General features: G+C 42.6%; 1 protein-coding gene across 3 annotated transcripts in view; it reads left to right on the top strand.

Annotated features, from left to right (window-relative positions):
* The window catches only part of SNX29 (sorting nexin 29), a 126,246-nt gene that overhangs the window by 85,214 nt on the left and 21,614 nt on the right, over window positions 1-19,418 (top strand). For 2 of the 3 annotated variants that reach the window (XM_082064112.1, XM_082064115.1), the window contains exon 20: window positions 8,150-8,289. In XM_082064112.1, the coding sequence (XP_081920238.1) occupies window positions 8,150-8,289 (140 nt within the window). Of the gene's footprint in view, window positions 1-8,149; window positions 8,290-17,579; window positions 17,838-19,418 lie in introns of those variants that run through there. The other variant, XM_082064113.1, reaches the window with a different exon arrangement.

The raw sequence follows: 19,418 nt of genomic DNA, 5'->3' as shown, positions 1-19,418 counted from the left end.
GCATGGAGAAAAGAGCGTTTGCTCTTCGTTGCCATCGCTTGGTCATCTCGCTGTCCGAGAGAAGAGAACCGTCAGCAGGAGCTGGTTGGGTTTGCGTGACGAACACTTGCCAGCAGACAGCTCCCCTGGGGCCGGGTGACCCGCGGGTTCCTGGCGCAGGGCAGAGCGCGGGGCTCCATTGCCCTGGTTTATTTGGAAAGAGTTTGCCCGCTCCTCCTTCAGAACATTTAGTGTGTGCACTCAGTGCAACGTTGCCTGAAAACAGGGAATCGAGGCTTTTTCTTCTCAAGTTACAAAAATCTGCTCTTAATTGCTGCTGAAGTTTAGGAAGATGAACACAGACTGTTTAGGGTCTACAGAACTAAATTTTGCCTGTCAAAAGGTGTTTTTATTTTTGCTGTCCTGTAATCCTGTAGTTAAGCAATTTATTCTAACGAATCATTGAAGACAGAGACCACAGAAAAAGTTCAGACAGTGGTTTTAGGTCATGACATTGGGGCGAAAGAGCGAGCTGTGATTTACATGCTGCCTGGACAGCTGCTGGATGCAAATACTGCAGTTCTATAACAACCCGTGCGGCACTCAGGTGTTCTGGTACCCGGCTGGTGTAACATGAAAATACAAAAATAATTTTCTAAATGTATTCCTTATTGTGATGGTGATGCTAAATTACCAGGTTACCTGGATTAATAAATTTCCTTTCCGAGAGACCTTAGGAGGGACACCTGATTACAGAAATAAAATTAAAACCTCCTTTCTCTGAGCTAAAACTTTACCTACATTTTTCCATCTTTCTGTACCTATCAATACGCTTGATTTTATCCCCCACAAATGTACCGTTTTATAAATATCATCAAATTCTAATCTTGCTTGCTATACAACAATTACTAGTACTAAACATATTCAGTGTTAATTTTTAAAAAGGAAGAGAAAATGAAATACCGAATCCCTCAGATCATGTGAAATGCCGGAGACACTTCCCGCGTGAAAAATCTGCTTTTCCCCATTGTACCATGTAATACCTTTACGTGAAGGCACTATACACAACGGGCACTTGACATCAGTGTTCCTCACTCATTCCATTTTTATTCTAGAGACCAGAGCTGTCCTATCCGAAGGCGTCTCAGCGCAGCGTCTGTTAGGGGAGCGCGGGCTGTGGGCAGGATGCAGCTCAGAGCCGATCTCGTGTCTCGCTGCTGGGGCAGCTGGGATGGTCAGCTGCTGCAGGAAGGAATTCTTCTGGAGTATTGAACGCAATTTATTTCACTTGCTGGGCGGCTCGAAGAGAAATTGTAGTTTTTCATTAACCTGTTTACGGGTTTGGCTCTTTATCATCATGATTTTTTTAAAATTAATGTATTATTGTTAAGGGAAGGCATCACTTTAAGCGTGTACACTGTAAGCTCTGTACATACCTTGTTTTTAAAGGGTTTGGCTTGGTTTTTTTGTTGTTTTAAATGTAGAGTCTCTTTATTGATCTTCAGAGTGTTTTCAAGCTTACTAAAACAAGAGATGAAGACAGAAAACGGCAGCGTTGGGAAGCAGTGAGCTGAGACACGTTTCAACTGGCATTGTTGGCCGTTATTACTGTCCTATGGGCTACTGAAAGAGCTTCTCCGCTTCATGTGCCGTTGTTGTGGTTTACAGATTCCCCCGGATAAAAATCAAGGGTAGGCTGATAACACTTGGTCTGAGGAGAAAACAGAAGGAGAACTTCCCTGTGTAACAGCTGAGCGGAAGACGAGCCCGCGGGGTCCTGCTATCGGCTGCACTTTCCTACTGATGCTTTTTAATGAGCAGTTGGTTCCTGACCACTTGACACATTGACACATGGTTGGCATTTATGTCTTTAAATAATAACAAAATATTAATATTTAGATAACACTGCAATTTGTTAGCATAACATTACTAATTGAGCTCTTTTTCTAATGGTGGCATTGAACACAACGCTAACAATGAATCAGCTTTAGGGTTTTTTTTGTTGGTTTGTTTGTCTGTTTTCATATATTTACTCATTTTTAACACTTTTTCTCCAAGAGCATTTTGAGAAGTTTAGCCTTTTGGATGGATGATATTGCTCACTTGAAAACGCTGAGTGCCTTGGGAACCACGCTTGGTTCCAGGATTCCGTGAGTGCCTGAGCCTGTGCAGAGAGGGACAGGACACGGGTTGACTGAGATTTATTGGAGAGGGGAAAGATTTATCACAATCAAGTGGTGCGTTCTGAGAAAGCACAGACAAAACCTTAGCATGGCTACAAACCATAGTAGCGATCATGCTGGGATCTCTAAACTGCCCTTTTACTCAAAGTGAGGCGTAAGCCTTTTTTCCAAAAGCCCCATTTGCAGCAGGCCCAGGCGAGCGAGGCCCAGCGGGCCTGCAGCAGCTCTGCCGCGGGCTCAGGGAGTTCCAATGCTGATGTTGTACTGGGGCACCGAGCGGGTTTGGCAGCAACACCTTTTCCAAAGAACTTAACCTAAAGGTGTCACTTACGTTTGGGTGTCACTGAAATGAACCCGTAGCTGGAGGTGGAAACGCATCAACTGTTTTAGTAGAGAAACATGGAGTAGTAATTTCAGTTACGTAGTAAATCTCTGTTTAAAGAAGGATAGATTTCTTTTCAAAACTGACAGCTCCTTGATTTCTTCTTTGTGTCTCATCTTCTTAAATTCCTTTTTGTTCCACTGAACAGTAAATGTACAAAAAAATCTCCCAGTGTGGTGGGGAAAATGGCAGTTTTGTGCATTGTGTCCCCGTTTTTGTCGTACGACACCAGCCCGATTCCGCCGTACGCAAACTGGCAATACAAGTAGGATGCAAATTTCAAGCTCATGTACCATCAATAACTTAGAGATTATTTTTATATAATATTTCTAGTATTTGGTATATTTAGTATAGTTGGTCCTGGAAACTGTAGCCCTGCAGAGCTGTTTCGTGCTGCAGTCGGTACTGAAGGGCAGCTGTATTCGAGCCGTGTTTACTGTGACCTTTGCAAAGGTGTCAATTAGCCTGGAAAAATTAGCGCTTGCTATCTAACTGGTTTTTAATCCCATACCAGTAAGAATGACTCAGCACTGGAATGTTTAATTAGCTCCCGTTTCAGCTGCTGATTCCCAGCTTCATTTGGAGGTTACAGATGTGGTGTCTTGTAAACTGACAAAACCTGAGATGATAATTTTGTTAAGACTGAGCAAGATGGTGAGCAATATTAGGCTACACTAGAATAACTTGAGTTTATTTCTGCATTTGCAGGTTCGTCTGTGCCAGCTGTGTGTAGGGTGAGGTGCTCGCTGTGGTGTCAGAGGCCGATGCCGCTCTCAGTAAAGTCCTAAAGCCGGGTTTCCTTTTGTTTTACTGGAGCTGGGTTAAAGCCTGAGCTGGTCCATTGTGCGCTGCAGCAGGAGGGTAGTTGAACGATTGATAATTGGTAGAAGATCAGGAGCAGTGCGTTTTGTGTTGATGGCAGCGGCACCAAACCCAGAGTATCGAAGTGTTTTATCGGTCCCTAAATCATGGCAGGTGACCATGGCAGCGTCACCACCGCCAGCAGCTCCTGCTCAATACTTGAAACATCTCAACTGAGCTGTCCCATCAATAATGAAGAGTGTCGGTGTTTTGCCATCTGTTACATACTAATGGTGTATGTAGAGACCAGCAGTTGTGTGAAACAATTTAAACTGCAACTTGGAATGAACTTAGCTTGTAATGAAAATCTCCAAAACAACGTAACATAAAATATGGTACGTCAGACGCTGCTTTGTAGCTTTATAGCTTACCATCATCTTCTAATAGCTGTTGAGAGGCTGTAAGATTTCCATCATGTATTCTCATTTTTAGATATTTGCAGTTTGATATTAGCATTTTGCTGTGGGCAGAAACTTGACAAATGCTCAGTCAAAAAGAATTTCACGAAATATTTTGGGAGACATTAATTTCAGATTAAAAATGTTTTCCCAGATGTGTTTGGATGCTTCTGCAATCTGAAGCTGTTTTGCTCGTTAACTGGAATTTTGTGGATTCTTAATCAAAAGCATTTGCTCTTGAGCTGTGGGCTGGGAAATACTGTTGACAGGACTTTATGCAGAAACAGCAGTATCTTTATTTCCCAGGAATTCTGCCTCCAAATTACAGGTGAATGCTGGTGTATTAGATCTGGAAAGAAAGTGTCACAATTATTCCAAATTGATTTTTACACCCACATTTGGAAGAACTCACTGGTTTTTGTCCAGAGCTCCCGCTAGGGCTGGTCTTCTTAAAAAAAAAAAGCAGCGTATGTAATAAAGATGGGTAAAATTCATAAAGCATTCCTGCAGATCAAAAGAGGCGTTTATGAGGCAGAGAAAAGATCTTCGTTGGGATTCGGGTCCCAGCTGGTCAGATGGCTGCCTTGATGATTCTTTTTTCCTGTTAGAGACAAGACCTGCTACTAATTCATGTGACTCACTCCAGTTCTTCAGACATTTTTCTTCCCTGAATTTCAGAAAGTACCTTTGATCTTTCTCCTAACACCCATGCATGGTTTTGAGAGCGGATCTCCTTCAGCCATCTTAGCAGAGATCTCCAAAGCGGGTTTATTTAGTCCTGTTACTTTATCTTCCCATATATGCATTTATTTTCCAGAAAATGAAACTATAAAATCTAACCTTCAATACTATGGAAGTGTAAGATTTTCTTGCAAAAGTCTGTCTAGTTGTAATTGTAATGAACTGGCTTTGTCCCTGAAGTGTGTTCACATCAAGGACACGTCGGGCTGTGTGTCGAACCTGAGTCTGCTGCTCCCGTGTGAGCGGATGGTGAGTGTTTGTATTGACAGGCACAGTCTCCTCCAGTCACCGAAGACACGCACTGGAAGTCTGGGGCTTATTCACTGAAACCAATCCGAATCAGACTCTTTCCCTTTGCTTTTTGCTTGTAAATAAAAACACTGCTTCGGAGTTGGAATGTAAAATACTAACTAGATTTCACTTGTGGATAATTGGGTCCAATGAAAAGAGGGTAAGTTACCTTTTTATATTTTGACACTGAAAAAAACTGGCCGAGCTTTGAACCAATTAGGTTTTTCTACTACCACTTGTTCTATTTACTGTGTTGTGACAAAAACCTCCTGGCAGTAACAACTGGGTGGTAAGATAATTCCTCTGAGTAGCCGACCTGCTGTTGGAAACGGCCTGTTCAGTGACCCAGTGTGACCTACAGCACACCTGCCCCTGCTCTGCATCGCGTCTGGGGCCAGTGGCCTCGGAACATGGTACCGAGTTTGATGGCAGATCGCGCAGGGCTTGCTTTAGAGATCACATTTATGTCAGAATAACAGAGCATTTTTAACTGTTCTCAGGCTGAGTTTAATTGCTGAGATTTTCTGCATTTTATTTGAATAAGTGGCAGAAAAATGGCAATATAAGTGCTAATGTGATCAGCCGTAAACAGCACAACTGCGTTCCCTAAGCGTGTGCTGGCAGTCTTAATTAGGAAACTCCTTTGTGCCATTATTATCCGTAGTTAATGAGATTCTTTACAATATTATAAGGGATAGAAAGTACGTGTACTCACCATTTTGCTTCTGTGTTTGTAGCAAAGTAGTCCTGCCTGTGAAAGAAGATGTATTTATTTACATACGGGTGCAGCACAACAGTCATGCTAAAAGAATGCAGCTTCTGCTTGAGAGCAAATTATAATGTAATTGAAATAATTTCACTGAAAATACTTTCATTGAGGATTTTTGACCAAAAAGCTTAAGAACTGAAAAAGTGCTGATGAATGTGGTACAGAGATTTTCTCGGGGGCTTGAAGGTGGAGCTGATGGAGAGTTCTCCTCCTCGCCCTCCTCCAGCCGGGACAGCCTCGTGTGCCCAGCGTCACAGTATCGCAGAATGGTTGGGATTGGAAGGGACCTCAAAAGCTCATCCAGTGCAATCCCCCCATGGAGCAGGAACACCCAGGTGAGGTCGCACAGGAACATGTCCAGGTGGGTTTTGAATGTCTGCAGAGAAGGAGACTCCACAACCCCCCTGGGCAGCCTGGGCCAGGCTCTGCCACCCTCACTGAGAAGAAGTTTCTTCTCAAATTTAGGTGGAACCTCCTGTGTTCCAGCTTGATCCCATTACCCCTTGTCCTGTCATTGTTTGCCACCGAGAAGAGCCTGGCTCCATCCTCGTGGCACTCACCCTTTATATATTTATAAACATTAATAAGGTCCCCCCTCAGTCTCCTCTTCTCCAAACTGAAGAGCCCCAGCTCCCTCAGCGTTTCCTCATAAGGGAGATCACCACCGCCCACATGGCCACAGCTCTCAGAGCCAAACCTGCTCCACAAACAACCACCTGTCTGGCACCTCCCACGTGCGGCGCTCGCGGCGCGGTGCCGGGGCGGCAGCGAGTCGTGTCCCGCGGCCGTGCCCCGCGCTGCTCGGCGCTGGAGCGCGGGAGCGGCAGCACCGTCCTGCTGCTTTCACAAGCTGTCAGCTCCAAGAGTTTGCAGACTTCTTTTCTCCATTTAGCGGTAAATCGATTAACACTAGAATCACTCGCTACACAATTTGTGCGGGTGGTGTGTGTACGTTGCTGAAAAACAACATGACTGATAGGTTTCTATTTTGACACTGATCTTGTTTATCCCATGTATAAATGTGAATTGGGGCTGGACATCTGTGCAAGTTCAGATCTAGAAAACAAACAAACAAAAAGGATCTGTGTGTGTTTTGGAACTTAATTAAACAGCACAAGCACTACCTAAGTTTTTGAAGCCTCTGAGTATTCATGTCTTCAGCAATTAGAAATGTTACAGTAATCACAATTACATGTTATTTAAGTAATCACATGCAAATAAAAGCCAAGAGCTGAAAATATTTCCTTAAATTATAAAAACTGAGGCTATTTTTAGTATACAGGATTAGATGCCAATATTTGCAAATGCACCTTGGTTGATTCTGTTTTTTAATTCTATGAATGTAAATCACTACTTTGAGAAATGCCGTTCAGAATCTTTGCTCATTTTCTGATGTCTCCTGAACTGTTGTGTTGCTGCGAGCGCCCGCGCTGCAGGAGCGCCGCGCTCCGTCAGCTGCTCTGCTTGACCTACGGAAGGAATCATCTTCCGAGTTGCACCCCGTGCACAGCAGCACGGCTTGAACCTTTTTAATGCAATGAATTTATTCGGCGTTGTCAAATGTATTTATGGTGGGTGGTTGGTTGTCATTCTTCAACGGCTTTTCTCACACAGATAAATAATAGAGGTTGGCTAAGAGACGTCTAACGGATAACAGTCTTCCTTGTAGAGCTGTAATTGCTTTGTAATAACATCCTCCGGCGTGTAGAGCAGGTGAGCAGAACATCTGTGTTCCTGAGACAGAGCAGAAAGCAGCCGGCACCTCATCTAACGGGCACCCACGGCGTCTCATGTTAGGGCAACGTGTGCACTTGATATTACAGCTCACTGTAACTGGGATCCCTCACGGCAAAAAGCTGAAGTTACGGGATGCGTGGTTTGTGCTGGTTTGTTAGACTGTTCGTTTTTAAGTCCCTCAGCAGAATGTAGAGTTTATAGCGTTATTTTACTTTTTGGGGCCAATATAGTATAAAATCCTGAGATCTTAAATACCACAGGAGCTTCAGTAAAACAGTTTTATGCGAGTTGTGATATAATCTTTGAAAAAGCAATCTCCTCCCTTCTGGCGTTTGTGTACCCAGCATCTGAAAGGCGCGAGTTCTGAATGGTGGGTCCTCTGCGCGGACTGGGAGTTGCGTATCTCCAAAGCAGCCGCGGGAACGGCTGCAGCTCTGCCTCTGTGCCTGCCCAGCGCTGTGGGGAAGTAATTCTGGTTCCTAAAGAGATGTTCTGCAAAGGAGAGACTTGGGCGTCCTGCCAGGGATGTTCTTGTGAAACAGGTTTTTATGAGGTTGTGTGATCTTCCTTCATCTCCGAGTCGGACGGAGGCCAGGACGGGTGCACTCCCCGAGCTTACAGGTCTCTTCCAGCCAAAGTGATTCGATGGGTCTGTCTTTTTCATATATTGCTCACATATTTCTGTAGATGTAATAAACACAGATCATCGAAAGGTCAAATGTTGTGCTTATTAGGACTGATTATCTGCAGTATAGAATTGAAAAACATATTCTTTGCACCATTTATATTTTTTCCTTTCTACTTTTAGGATGCAAAGTTTGTAGAAGAGCGACGCAAGCAGCTACAAAATTACCTAAGGAACGTCATGAACAAAGTTATTCAAACTGTGCCAGAATTCACAGCCAACCCCAAAAAGGAGACTCTTATTCAGCTGATGCCCTTTTTTGTGTAAGTACCTGTCAAGTATTCAAGAATGTATTAAGCTTTTTTCGTCACAGTTTACTTTCAAATATAATGCCAGCATCTCCAAGATCTTTAAAACAGTGTTTTTTTAAATAGAAGGCTCCTGTTCAAATTATAAGTTGTTTTGTCATATTTAAATGAATATGTGACATATATAGTATTTTTGTTTATTTAACTGGTGACTTTGAACAAAAATCACTGTGTATATCTTGCAAAACTATGTAAGTGACCTCACAATCTGCATCCATACGTACTCTTCAAACTTTAGGTGCTTTTGGTTTCTTTCATTTGGTCTTTTTCAGGTTTGTTTGGCTTTTTTTGTTTGTGTGGGGTTTGTATTTTTGTTTTTACATTTACCTGGGGGTGTGAGTGTGGAATACTGTTCGGGTCCTTACTGACCAAATCAAATATCAAGCTGATGAACTCTTCCTACGTGAGTTTTGCTGTCTGCTGATGCAAGTTCTGATTCCATTCACGTTCACGTCCAGAAATAGTGTAACACAATCATCTGTCAAGAGTCCCAAAACAAACCCTTTGATACACAGTCAGACAAGGGATATAATCTACTAAAATCTTTCAGTTTTGCTGAATAAATTCTTTATCGTATTTGTAAATGATATTTAGAAGTATTTAAGAAATAATAATGAAAACGTGTTTTTGAAAGTGTTGTCTTATTTCTTTCACTCATAATTTTGCAGTGTAAGGGTTTCTCAGTCCTACACCTGTACAGATTCTGTATGGAGCGAACACACATTCCCAGTGACCCGCCACGTTAAACTCGCTGCGGGGCCGCGCGTCCTTGCCAGCAGGAGCACGCACACGTGGCTCCAGTACTCGCATGGGCTTGTGCAGAGTTTCAGATATTCAAGTTTAATGTTATTTCAAGAAAGCCACATTTGTTAGAACATGTCGTAGAGAAATGGAAGGATGCCAAGATGCATTTTGTGGCATTCATGCTTTTTCAATGTTTCCTGGATTTGAAAAAGCAAAAATCAATTGGATGAGACATCTTGATGATGTTGTTATAAATGGCAAAATGATGTTTGTAGGGACAGACCTCTCTGGAGACTCACCTGCTTCTCCCTGAGAACCTGGTTTGTAGAGCTCGACTAAGGACTGTGAAGATTGAAATGGTTTCAGGTAGTTGCAGTTGAGGGGCCCACACGTGGCTCTCCGTCGGGTTGCTTTAAAGCAGTTGTCCTTCACGTTGTTCTTCATTTTCTTTTTTTAAAGAAGAGGGGGCAAGTATGAAATACATTTGCAACTGAATTTTCAATTTAAATAATTTTTGCTCTTCCTGTCCAATTAGGTTTTATTTTAAGGTGGTTAAATATAGCTGTGTGAAGTATGAGCTGATAATTTCTTTTCAACTTCATTCCATAATTTGTTGCTTTAAATGTAGAGCAGGAAAATAAATTCTATTTAAGGTCGCATCTTCTCGTTGGCTTGTTCTGATTGATTATCCCGAGTTCCACGCAGACAAGTGGCGATGCAGAATAACATCTGTAAGTTGAGGCCAGATAGTTTTTCCTCCTCAACCAGTTATTTATGAAAGAAATTCAATTTCAAGCTTTGTGAGTATAAGATATTTTAATAAATGACGATTATGGTTTCAGGTGTACATTGAGTTGCTGTATCATTACCTCAACAATACAAGCGGGCGCAAAACCAGCAACACAAGTAATATTAAAATATGACAGAAGTAGACAACAGTTTCAAGCAGAAGCTCTTAGATTAGGAAATACTGTAGATACTCTAGTTAGAAATCTTAATTTGAAGCTTTGGCCTTAATTAATGGAGAACGTATTAACAGTAGCAGTTCAGTCCTTGAACTTTGATGCATTATTGACATGTTTTAACCAAAATGGTTTTGGTTTCGGATTTTTATTTCATGTCAATTATTAGAATTTCACATATTAAAAAAAAATAAATCTATAATTAGTTGTACAATTGAACATTGACAATACTGTGAGGTGATAACCATGAGGTGAGACCCTACTGATGTCCTTCTTTTCAGGTGGTTTTTTCATCTTAATACATGGGGTTTAGAGAAATATTTTATCACAATATCTTTTTCTTCTAGTTTCAAAGATGACATTTCAAGAATACTTTCTTTATAATCTCTTAGCCACTTGTGTTAAGAACAGGAAGGGAAAACAAATTTCCCCTTATTCCTCAGCCTTAAACAATTGACTTGCTTTCTGATGGTTAATCTCATCTCTTTTGAAAGTGTGTAAGTAGAATTTAGATCTCATGTTGTTGTTTATTAGGAAAAGTGCCAGGTATGAGGAGCCGCACGGGGAAAGATTCACAATCACAGCACCATGCGGTGGGCTCTGCACTGATGCTCAAGTCAGGAGAAACATCTTTACCCTGTTCTGCTGATGTAAAAGACCCCAACCCTAATTCTTCTAATAAATGTAATGAGCTGAATGAGAAAGGTACAATTAATTTCACAGAAAGAGAACAGTCTTATTGAGAAGGCAGCATATTTAAGTAACCTGTTTTCTCACTATGGTTACAGTTTAGTACATGAAACATGGTGACAAAGCCCTGATCTTTAAGGGAGGGGTCTGTTCAGGTAGGTTTGCTCGGCGCCGTTGGTCAGCAGGATGTGACCCGCTGCGGGCAGCGCTGCACCGCGGGGTGCAGAAAGCAGAAGGTGATTTTTAGAGGGGCTTTTGCATTCGGCAGTTTCATAATTCTCAACACATCCCATGAACCCATGGAGCACAGCGGATTCAAAAATACTCTTTATCCGGACTTCATGGCAGAAAACTTCACTCACAGACACATCTATGGCCAGACCCCTTGGAACTGGTTCTCCAGTGCCGTGTCTGGGCGCTCGCGCTCAGCTCAGAGCGCTCCGTGGAACCCGCGTGCTGGAAAACCGGAGCTGCTGACCCAAATGACCAAACGTCTCATCTGCGCTGACAAAATGGGCTTTAATGCATTTTTCTGCTGAGATACCTCTGCAGCTAGAGCAGCAGTGTTCAGCAGAATAAAGATGTTTCAGACAGTGATAGAAGGAGCACATTTGAGGAGGTATTGTCATTGCCGGGCTATCATTTCAGTTCTCAGTGTCCTTTATTTTCTGAGCCATGACCTGGCACTGTTGGTAAGAAAAACAATCTAGAAGAAAATGAGCTTCATATTGCCAACTTCTCCGCGATCGTCCATCCTTCATGGGCTCGGAGCTTTGTCAACAGGAGATCTTGAACATCTTGGACTCTCCCAAGTGTTTATTACATTATTCAGTTATAACCTTTGTACTGTTCCTGCAATTCTTCTGTTAGGCTTAATAATATTTTGATATACAACACTGTAAATGCATATAATAATTCTGGTCTATTTAATTTGTGTGGTATTGCACATGTGTGCATAGTAGCTGGTTACATCTTCATTAATGAGCGGGTTAGTGGTTACAAAACTGTGAGATGTTAGTTGCAGGGCTGTGCTGTAGAGAGCAATGATATCTCAGTCTAGAAGTAAAAATCACAGTCTTAATGTGCCCTAAAAAATTCTCTAGGGCATTAGATCTGTCTGTTAGGAAGCAATGAAATACAAAATAAGAAAAATAATTACCTGGATTTAAAGAGTTTTTTCTCACTGCAAAATTAAATGAAAAATCTCATCAAGCTTATGTCTGATTAGGCATCCTATAGATAGAAATTACAGGGTCAGTTTTAATTAATCGCTTTTAAGATCTGATTTAGGTCCTAGAATATGATTATAGTGAACAGAAAACAATGTCTCTGAAACTGAATCCGCTGCTTATTAACTGCTGGGAGGAATATTGCCTGAAAGCGTGGTTGGGAGGCTGTTCCTCTGGGATTTCTCCTCTCCGAGTGCAGAGATTTCATACAAACAGGCACAGAGCTGATGAGGCAAAACATTTTAATTGAGCTGTATGAAATAGCCTGTCACTGTTATAAAGAAAGAAATTAATTTTCTTTTGAAACTCAGATAAACAGTTTGCAGTAAAATAGTGTGCATCAGTTTGCTAGCATTCCTCTTCAGCATTGTATCAACCGCTTAATCATGGAGATGGAATTTGGTTTGATTCCTTATGCTGTGAGCCGCCATTCACGTGTTCTCTCTGTGGTCAATCTCTATCATTTTTAATCTCGGTTTGTATATTTTTCAGTTTTGCTGCTGCATTAGCTCAGTCACAGGTTTGGTCAAACAGTTTCCTTCGTAGTCCGCTTTCATGTCCTAACGGAAAAAAAGAGATTCTGGCTCTGCTGATTTGCCTCTTTACATGCTGAATAACAAATTATTTGTACCATTAAAATGGACATCACAAGTCAAATTTTCCAGTCCATGCAGAGCAAAACTTAAATCAAGAGTTGGCTCTGCTGCGTTGGTTTCTCCATCTGCTGGCTGGCGAAGGCCTGGCTGGTGATCCTCACTGCAATTAACAGCTGTTTGCACTCATCATCAGTACATTACAGATAAATAAAACTTGTTATAACAAATACACTTGTGTTTTAATCACATTTTTACCAACCTGTCTGAAAAATATCACACATTAGCTCTTTGCTAATACATACATAAGATCAGGAGGGATCTTTGGTAACAAGCATCACAATTCGTTGGACCATATAACTGAGTCTTTCAACATAAATCATCGTAATAGGTTATATGATTTCAAGTATGTAAAATGCGTATTTTTTTAATCTTGTTTTCTAAGCCACAGCTACATTTTTTGATTCATTATAAGTTCTGCAAGCTGCAGGGCTGGACAGTTGTCCTCTGTGGTAGCTGCTCACACACGTGCTTTAAAGAAAGTGGGGAATGTGCTCAGCAGAGCAGCAGGAAGAGGCCCGAGCAGGTTCTGCAGGTGTGTTTGAGCGCAGAGCAGTCAGCAGCTCCCTGGGGTGATTAGAGGATTGTCTTGTTCAAATGAAAAAAGCCGTCAGCATTTGGCTGCCTGTCATCCCCGGCAGCGTGTTTGATGGCAAAAGCTGCGTGCTTAGGAGTTTGGTGTCGGTTGTCTTCGAGTCACCAAGTTAAAGTGTAGGAAAGAATTCACTATTTCTACCTCTCTCTCATTTTGTAAATGCTTTTTCCCTCCTGGAAGGGGACATTTTGCGAAGCACCGTGACGGTCACGCGTAACAACTGACAGGCACATTTTAGTACCAACCAGTCAAACTCTGAAAACAACCAAAGCGCTGCCCTGGAAATGTTCTGCTAAGGCTCATTGGACACCGAGCGGTGTGCAGAGCCAGCGCCGGCTTTGGTCTGGCAGACCGCGAGGAAGAATAGATGCTTGTTCATAATGGAATGAAGAATTTAGACTCGGTTTGGATTTTGAGGTTTCTCATGTGATCTGCGTTTCAGTTGGAATTGTCGGAGTGTCATTGAGAACATTCACATGTGTACATTAAAGGTATGAGAGGTCCAAGAGTGTTAACTTCTATACAGTACCATTGCTAGCATTAAAATGTTGCTTTCAAGCATAAATGAAATAAATATTTTAAGAAAATCACTGTGAGGTTCCTATGGATGTTGTATCTCTGAGTTCATTTTAAAGAAATTGAAAATTGACCCTTTCAAAGTTACTTTCCAAATATTTTAGAGGGTTAGAAGCATCTGTTCAGAGGTAACTGCAAACTCCCAGCTGCATTTCACTCCGCGGCTGCAGCTCCGGGCGCGGGGCAGCTGCTGTGCGGCGAGTACGGGCACCGCGGTGCTGCCAAGAATTAACTAAAACTGCTTCACACAAACATTTAGGAAATACTTTTAAATAAGATCTTTGAATACGTGGACATTAATGTATTTACGTATCAAGGTAGAGGAGGAGACTTTTTAGAAGTGTTTTTCCTGTGTTCTTAGCCAGTGACAGTATTGAGATGGGGTTTTCATGGAAATTTTAAAGGAATTTGAGGCTTATAAATTTCTCTGTTTGCAGGACTTTAAATCTCAATATCATATAAGGTGAATGAAAAATGTTTTTTGTAATCGTGTTCTGCTCATGCCATGTTCTAAAATTCTCTGCCTCATTTTGTGGTTTATGAGGAATCAGTTTTATAGTTAGAGAGGTTTCTAAGATATTCTACCGATTTCGTCCCTTTAGGACTCGCTCAGCTGGACTGATGGCACCACATTTATAGCAGCAGCAGAGCTCTTATTTAATGAGCCTTGCTGGATGAAAAGCTGCAACAGATGATTCCGTGAAAAAGCAAAATCATTCTAAAGTATGTTTGTTTAACATGTAAACAAAATAGCAGAAATGATGGTTAATACGGAATTCTGCATTGAAGGAATGGGAATCCCTCCCCTTGTTTGAATTCTATACTATCTGCATATGACATAAATAAGCAAAAGCATGCACATACACATACTTGTGCACCAACCCAGCAGTGTTTCTGTTTTAAAATGTTATTCTGCAGAAAAGGTTCGTTTGGAATATTTTCAGGTATCGCTCTGTTACGTGTGAGTGCTGGACACCTCTTGAGAGGCTCCTTTGCCAGGATCGGTGCTGTAGCTGGTGTGCGGTGCTGAGTCCGTGCGCCGGGCAATGCCCGTCCCGCGGTGCCGGCGCTGGGTGCGATCGGCCGCGCCGGCTCGGCAGCTGCAGCGCGGCAGCTCCGGCGCCCGGAAATGGGACGGCGGAGCCGTGGTGTCTGCAGGATGTGCAGCGTGGGCGCTGCCCGGGGAACAGCACCATTAAACACAACCAATCCCTGAATACTGCAAAACAATGGTGGTGCTAAGGAAGGAATTCTGAATAGATTAATTTCTCAAAAAATGAGCTGGCAGTGGCAGGGCACTTCTTCAAGCGCTTAGTGCATGGATCCGTGCGTTCTGTTGTAACAGAGTCCTGGCGTGCTGCGGTGCCGGCGCCGGGGGTGCCCAGGGCCGCTGCGCTGCCCGCTGCTCCTGTCACCTGCGCCCTGATCAGCTCTGGCATCTCTGTCTGGGTTCTGCTCTCTAACAGTAAAGCGAGCACTCTGATAAAGAGGAATATAATTGCGTGAATAAACTGGGAATAGCATTTGCTTAAATATGTGACTTTTAATTAGTAAAGCACCTCCTAATGCCTGAAACATGCTAATGAAACTAATTTATTGCTATGTTAATTGATTGATCTACTTATAAAACTATACAGAGATGTTGCACAATATTTATCTTTCAATGGAACTGTGTTGCCAAGCACTGATGATTGGTGAAGTAAAAATAGCTTAGATATCTAAAATTTGATTAGCGTGTTCAGATAATGCAGAAGGTTCCATTGCAATAATGTACTGTTCTTCTGTGGAATTTTTGCTGATGGTAGAACAAAAGTATTTGGAGCGGATTGTTCTTAACAACCATACAGTTGACTCACTGGTATTGTTGGTTTCTGCATTCCTGACTTGGTAACTGCCAGTTTTGGTTTTAGTCTCCCACAGCCTCTGGGACTTGACAGCAAACTTAACAAAAGCATCACGCCTGTTCTGATCGAACTGAAATGTGAAGAAGTTGGACAAAAATTCTTTGGTCAAAGTAGATGAGAATTCATCCCTCCGTCTCTTTTCCTCTGCAAGAGCTGTGTTATGATGTTGCGGTGTCTTTGTCTTTTGGCACGTGTTTCCCTGCTCTGGGTAGCTGAGTGTTTGTGAATGTTAGAGCAAAATGAGGGAGGAAAAAATGTATCAGGAGGCACAGAAACAGCGATACAGGGGGAGGAGTGAGTGGGGGAGACACAGGATGCTCCATGGTGAAAGGAGATGGTTGAATATAGTGAGGAAGTACAGAGAAATAGTGGTGAGAGGCTTCTTAGAAGCATTTGGCTTTGTAAAGCTGGTTTTATCTAAACAAATGAAGATGATGTTACAGCTGTAGTTTTCAGTTTTACAGTGATCTGTCTGGAATTGGAAGGGTTATTTGTGAAATAATCAAAACTTCGATCCCTGCACTGAAACCTTCAGTCACTGGAAGAGCGTGTCAGGTGTGTCAGTCGGCGTTGGTTGCAACGCGGCTGCTCCTCCCGTGTGGTGACGAACTGCCCTGCATCCTCCTCTTTTGTTCAGACCGAAGGTTTGCAAAGTGATTTCTTACTTTAGTACCAGTGGTTAGTCTTCTGAAATGTCTGAATAAATGGTAAAAATCTGTAAATTGCGCTAGGGAAAGACGGTTGTCTGTGGAAGATGATTGCCTCCATAATGCAAATTATAGCAGAGTTTTATTCTGTTGTGTGTGAAAGACATTGCAAGAGAGCCAAGGGAGCTCTGTTTTGACTCGAGTACATTATTGACCAAGTCTTAGTTTATCTTTGAGGGTTTTTCAGCACACTTAGATCAGAGTGTGTGTATGGAAGAATGCTCCCGTGAAGCTCTTGTGGAAGATGCCACCCGTGCTGGGCAGAGTGACGTACCTGTGCCAGCACGAAACGTCATCTGCTCTTCTTCCTTTTGATCCCAGGGGGCAGCCTGCGGTACAGAGATGCTGCTAAAAGTATCGTGGAGAGAAGAGCTGCCTAGTCTGATTTGTGACCACAGCAATGATAGATCCAAATTTGTGTTCATGTTCCCCATGTGGGGCATTCTCGAACTATTTCATGTTTGACAGAATTGACATCTTCGCCATCAATGTTATTGCAATGTGCAGTTTTGATAACCATTCTGAGTTAATATGTACACACCCCAGCCAAGGAGTTTCCCGTCCCTGATGTCCTGATTCCGGGCAGGAATCACGGCAATACTGTTGGGCTGCGGATGGAGATAGATTCCAAGCCCCATCAGCCCTCGGGATCCCTGCTGGCGGCAGCTCCGTCCTGCTCCAGGAGTTTCACACAGGTTTCTGCTCAAGTAACTACTCGCTAGAGCTTGAATGACAATTTTTAATGAGGAAGAGCGTTATCTGTAGTTCCTAATGATTTACGGGAGGCATGTAAAATTATCAATGATACCTGCTTTACATATAAGTGTTGTGATCCTTTACATTTCAGATCAAGATTTAAGCAAAGTGAAAAGTTAGAGTCAGAATATATGTTTTAATAATTTTAAAACTATTGTTTGTAGTTGTTAACATTTTCTCAATTGTTAAAGTAAAGAAAGACTAGAAACTCTGTTTGGTTTTCTTGGTACTTATTCCCCTCCAGTGCATTTCTATAGGTTGTATTACTTTTTCCAGTGGTTGGTCTTATTAAGAGAAATGTGCCAGCAGTGCCCAATGTAAATGGGTTTTATGGAGGGGGAAGGATCTATTTCCGTGCTCACCTCTGCCTCCTGCCCACCTGTTTTCTCACTCTGGCTGACACTTTCTTGCTCTCCCGTGCGTTTCCAGGTCTGTCACTTGGAGGCCGTGCTGAGCAAGATGTGTTTGAGTGTTCGGTGTCAGCACCATTGACAACATCCTTCTGAACTCCCCTCAGGGTTGAGTTATTCCAGGCCTGAGACACCGCAGAGAAAAGGTGTTTGTCACCCGTTTGCCTTGGTGTGATGCCCAGGAAAGCTGGTCTGTCACACAGCAACTCCATAACACTGAAGGGTTTATGGAGTGTATTTATTGCCTTGTTACTGGGTCTTGCCATTAAAAAAACAATCAACTTCTCTTACACCAATCACTATCTCAATAAAGACAGTGAGACTTGCTCCGCGAAGTCAGTTGCTGTGGATTGTTCAGCAGGCCTCACAAATAGGTATTTATGAGCATGTTTCCATCAAGCAGATTTTTTGGCACGCTTCTTTGTGTTCAGGGTCACCTTTACAGTGCCTTGAGAAGAACGATTTAGTGTATCCTGTACTAGAATTGAATACTCTGCCGTCACCATTGGAAGCATTTGAAGGCTTGTGATCTTTTACACTTGCCTCAGAATAAACTCTTGATTAATGCTGCCCGAGAAAATCGGAATGTTAAACCAGGCAGCACTGATAGTCTGTGTCTACAATTGCTGAAGCTGATGAGGGGGAGGATATGGTATGGCATTTCTTTTACATGTGTGGAAACATACAAGAAATATTCTCCGTCGTATGGTTTAAAAGAATGGGGCAAAAAATTAAAGCAAATGGATTGACAGTAACAGTCAGAAAGCACTTTTATCTGTTGCTGTTCGTAACTAATTGGTATATATATTATTTTCCTTTAAAACACACAACTTAGAAAGCTCTGAAACAAATTGAAATCATGTTGAGTAAGCCATGTTCAGTGTCCCAGCCAACTTTAGTGCTGTACAGGATGAGCTTTTATAATAACTGATGGTCTGTTTCCACCTGCAAATAACAACCATGGCTCTAAGAAGTAGTAAAAATGCCACATTGCCTACCGTGTAAACATGAAATAATCAATTTACCTAATACTTTTTCATTTATCACCTTTATAACATGCACTTTGAGTTCCTTTTATTGCTCTGCTATGGCTGGTTCCCAGTTTGTACAAGGGAACTGTTGTGCAGAACCATTTTTGGTAGTCTGGGCAGCCGGGGGTGAGATGGGATGCTGGTCAGCTGAACTGGGAACTGGTTATCGAGATGCTTTTGACTGTTCCGTTGATTGGGCCCCAGGAGTCGTACCACCACTTTCTGTCATTTTCCCTCCCAGTTAACAGCAGGCTCAGTAACGAAAGAGCATCCTGAGAGAAGAGTTGTCGTTCTCAGTAGCATTTACCTCTTCATCTTGCTCTTTTGCTGCTGGGTGATGAACTCGGTGAGCCGTTAGCAAGAGGGAGGTTTCCTGACGGCTGGAGCTGATGTCCCCAATGCGCTGGCCTCGTGGCGGTGCCCCAGAGGTGCGGAGTGCTGGCAGCAGGGACCCTGCGCCCTCGGTGACCAGCCCGGCGCGCTCGGTCCCTCGCTCACCAGGGAGCTCACTCCAGGTCCGGGCGTTTGGGAGCTGCAGCAGCTGTGGCTGGAACCGCAGAGCGGGCTCCAGAGCCAGCGACGGAGGGTCCGGGCTGGGGCTGGGCAAAACACAAATACAGTCGTAATGCTCTTCTTTACTTTGCAAGCAACGTAGTGTTAAACCAGAAAAGAGACTCACAAAACTATAGTTTTGATCTCTGCTGTCACTGTTTTTCTATCTTACAGTTCTCAGCTCTTATTTTAAATTCACATTTCTGTAAGTCAGGTAGTAATATAACAAATTGTTAACTTACACCAATAAAGTCAAATCTTTAATATATTTCATA

This window comes from Streptopelia decaocto (assembly GCF_964273445.1).
Source record: "Streptopelia decaocto genome assembly, chromosome: 13".
Classification (NCBI taxonomy): Eukaryota; Metazoa; Chordata; class Aves; order Columbiformes; family Columbidae; genus Streptopelia; species Streptopelia decaocto.
Note: the sequence above shows the minus strand (reverse complement) of the source record. Positions and strands in the feature narration are given on the sequence as shown.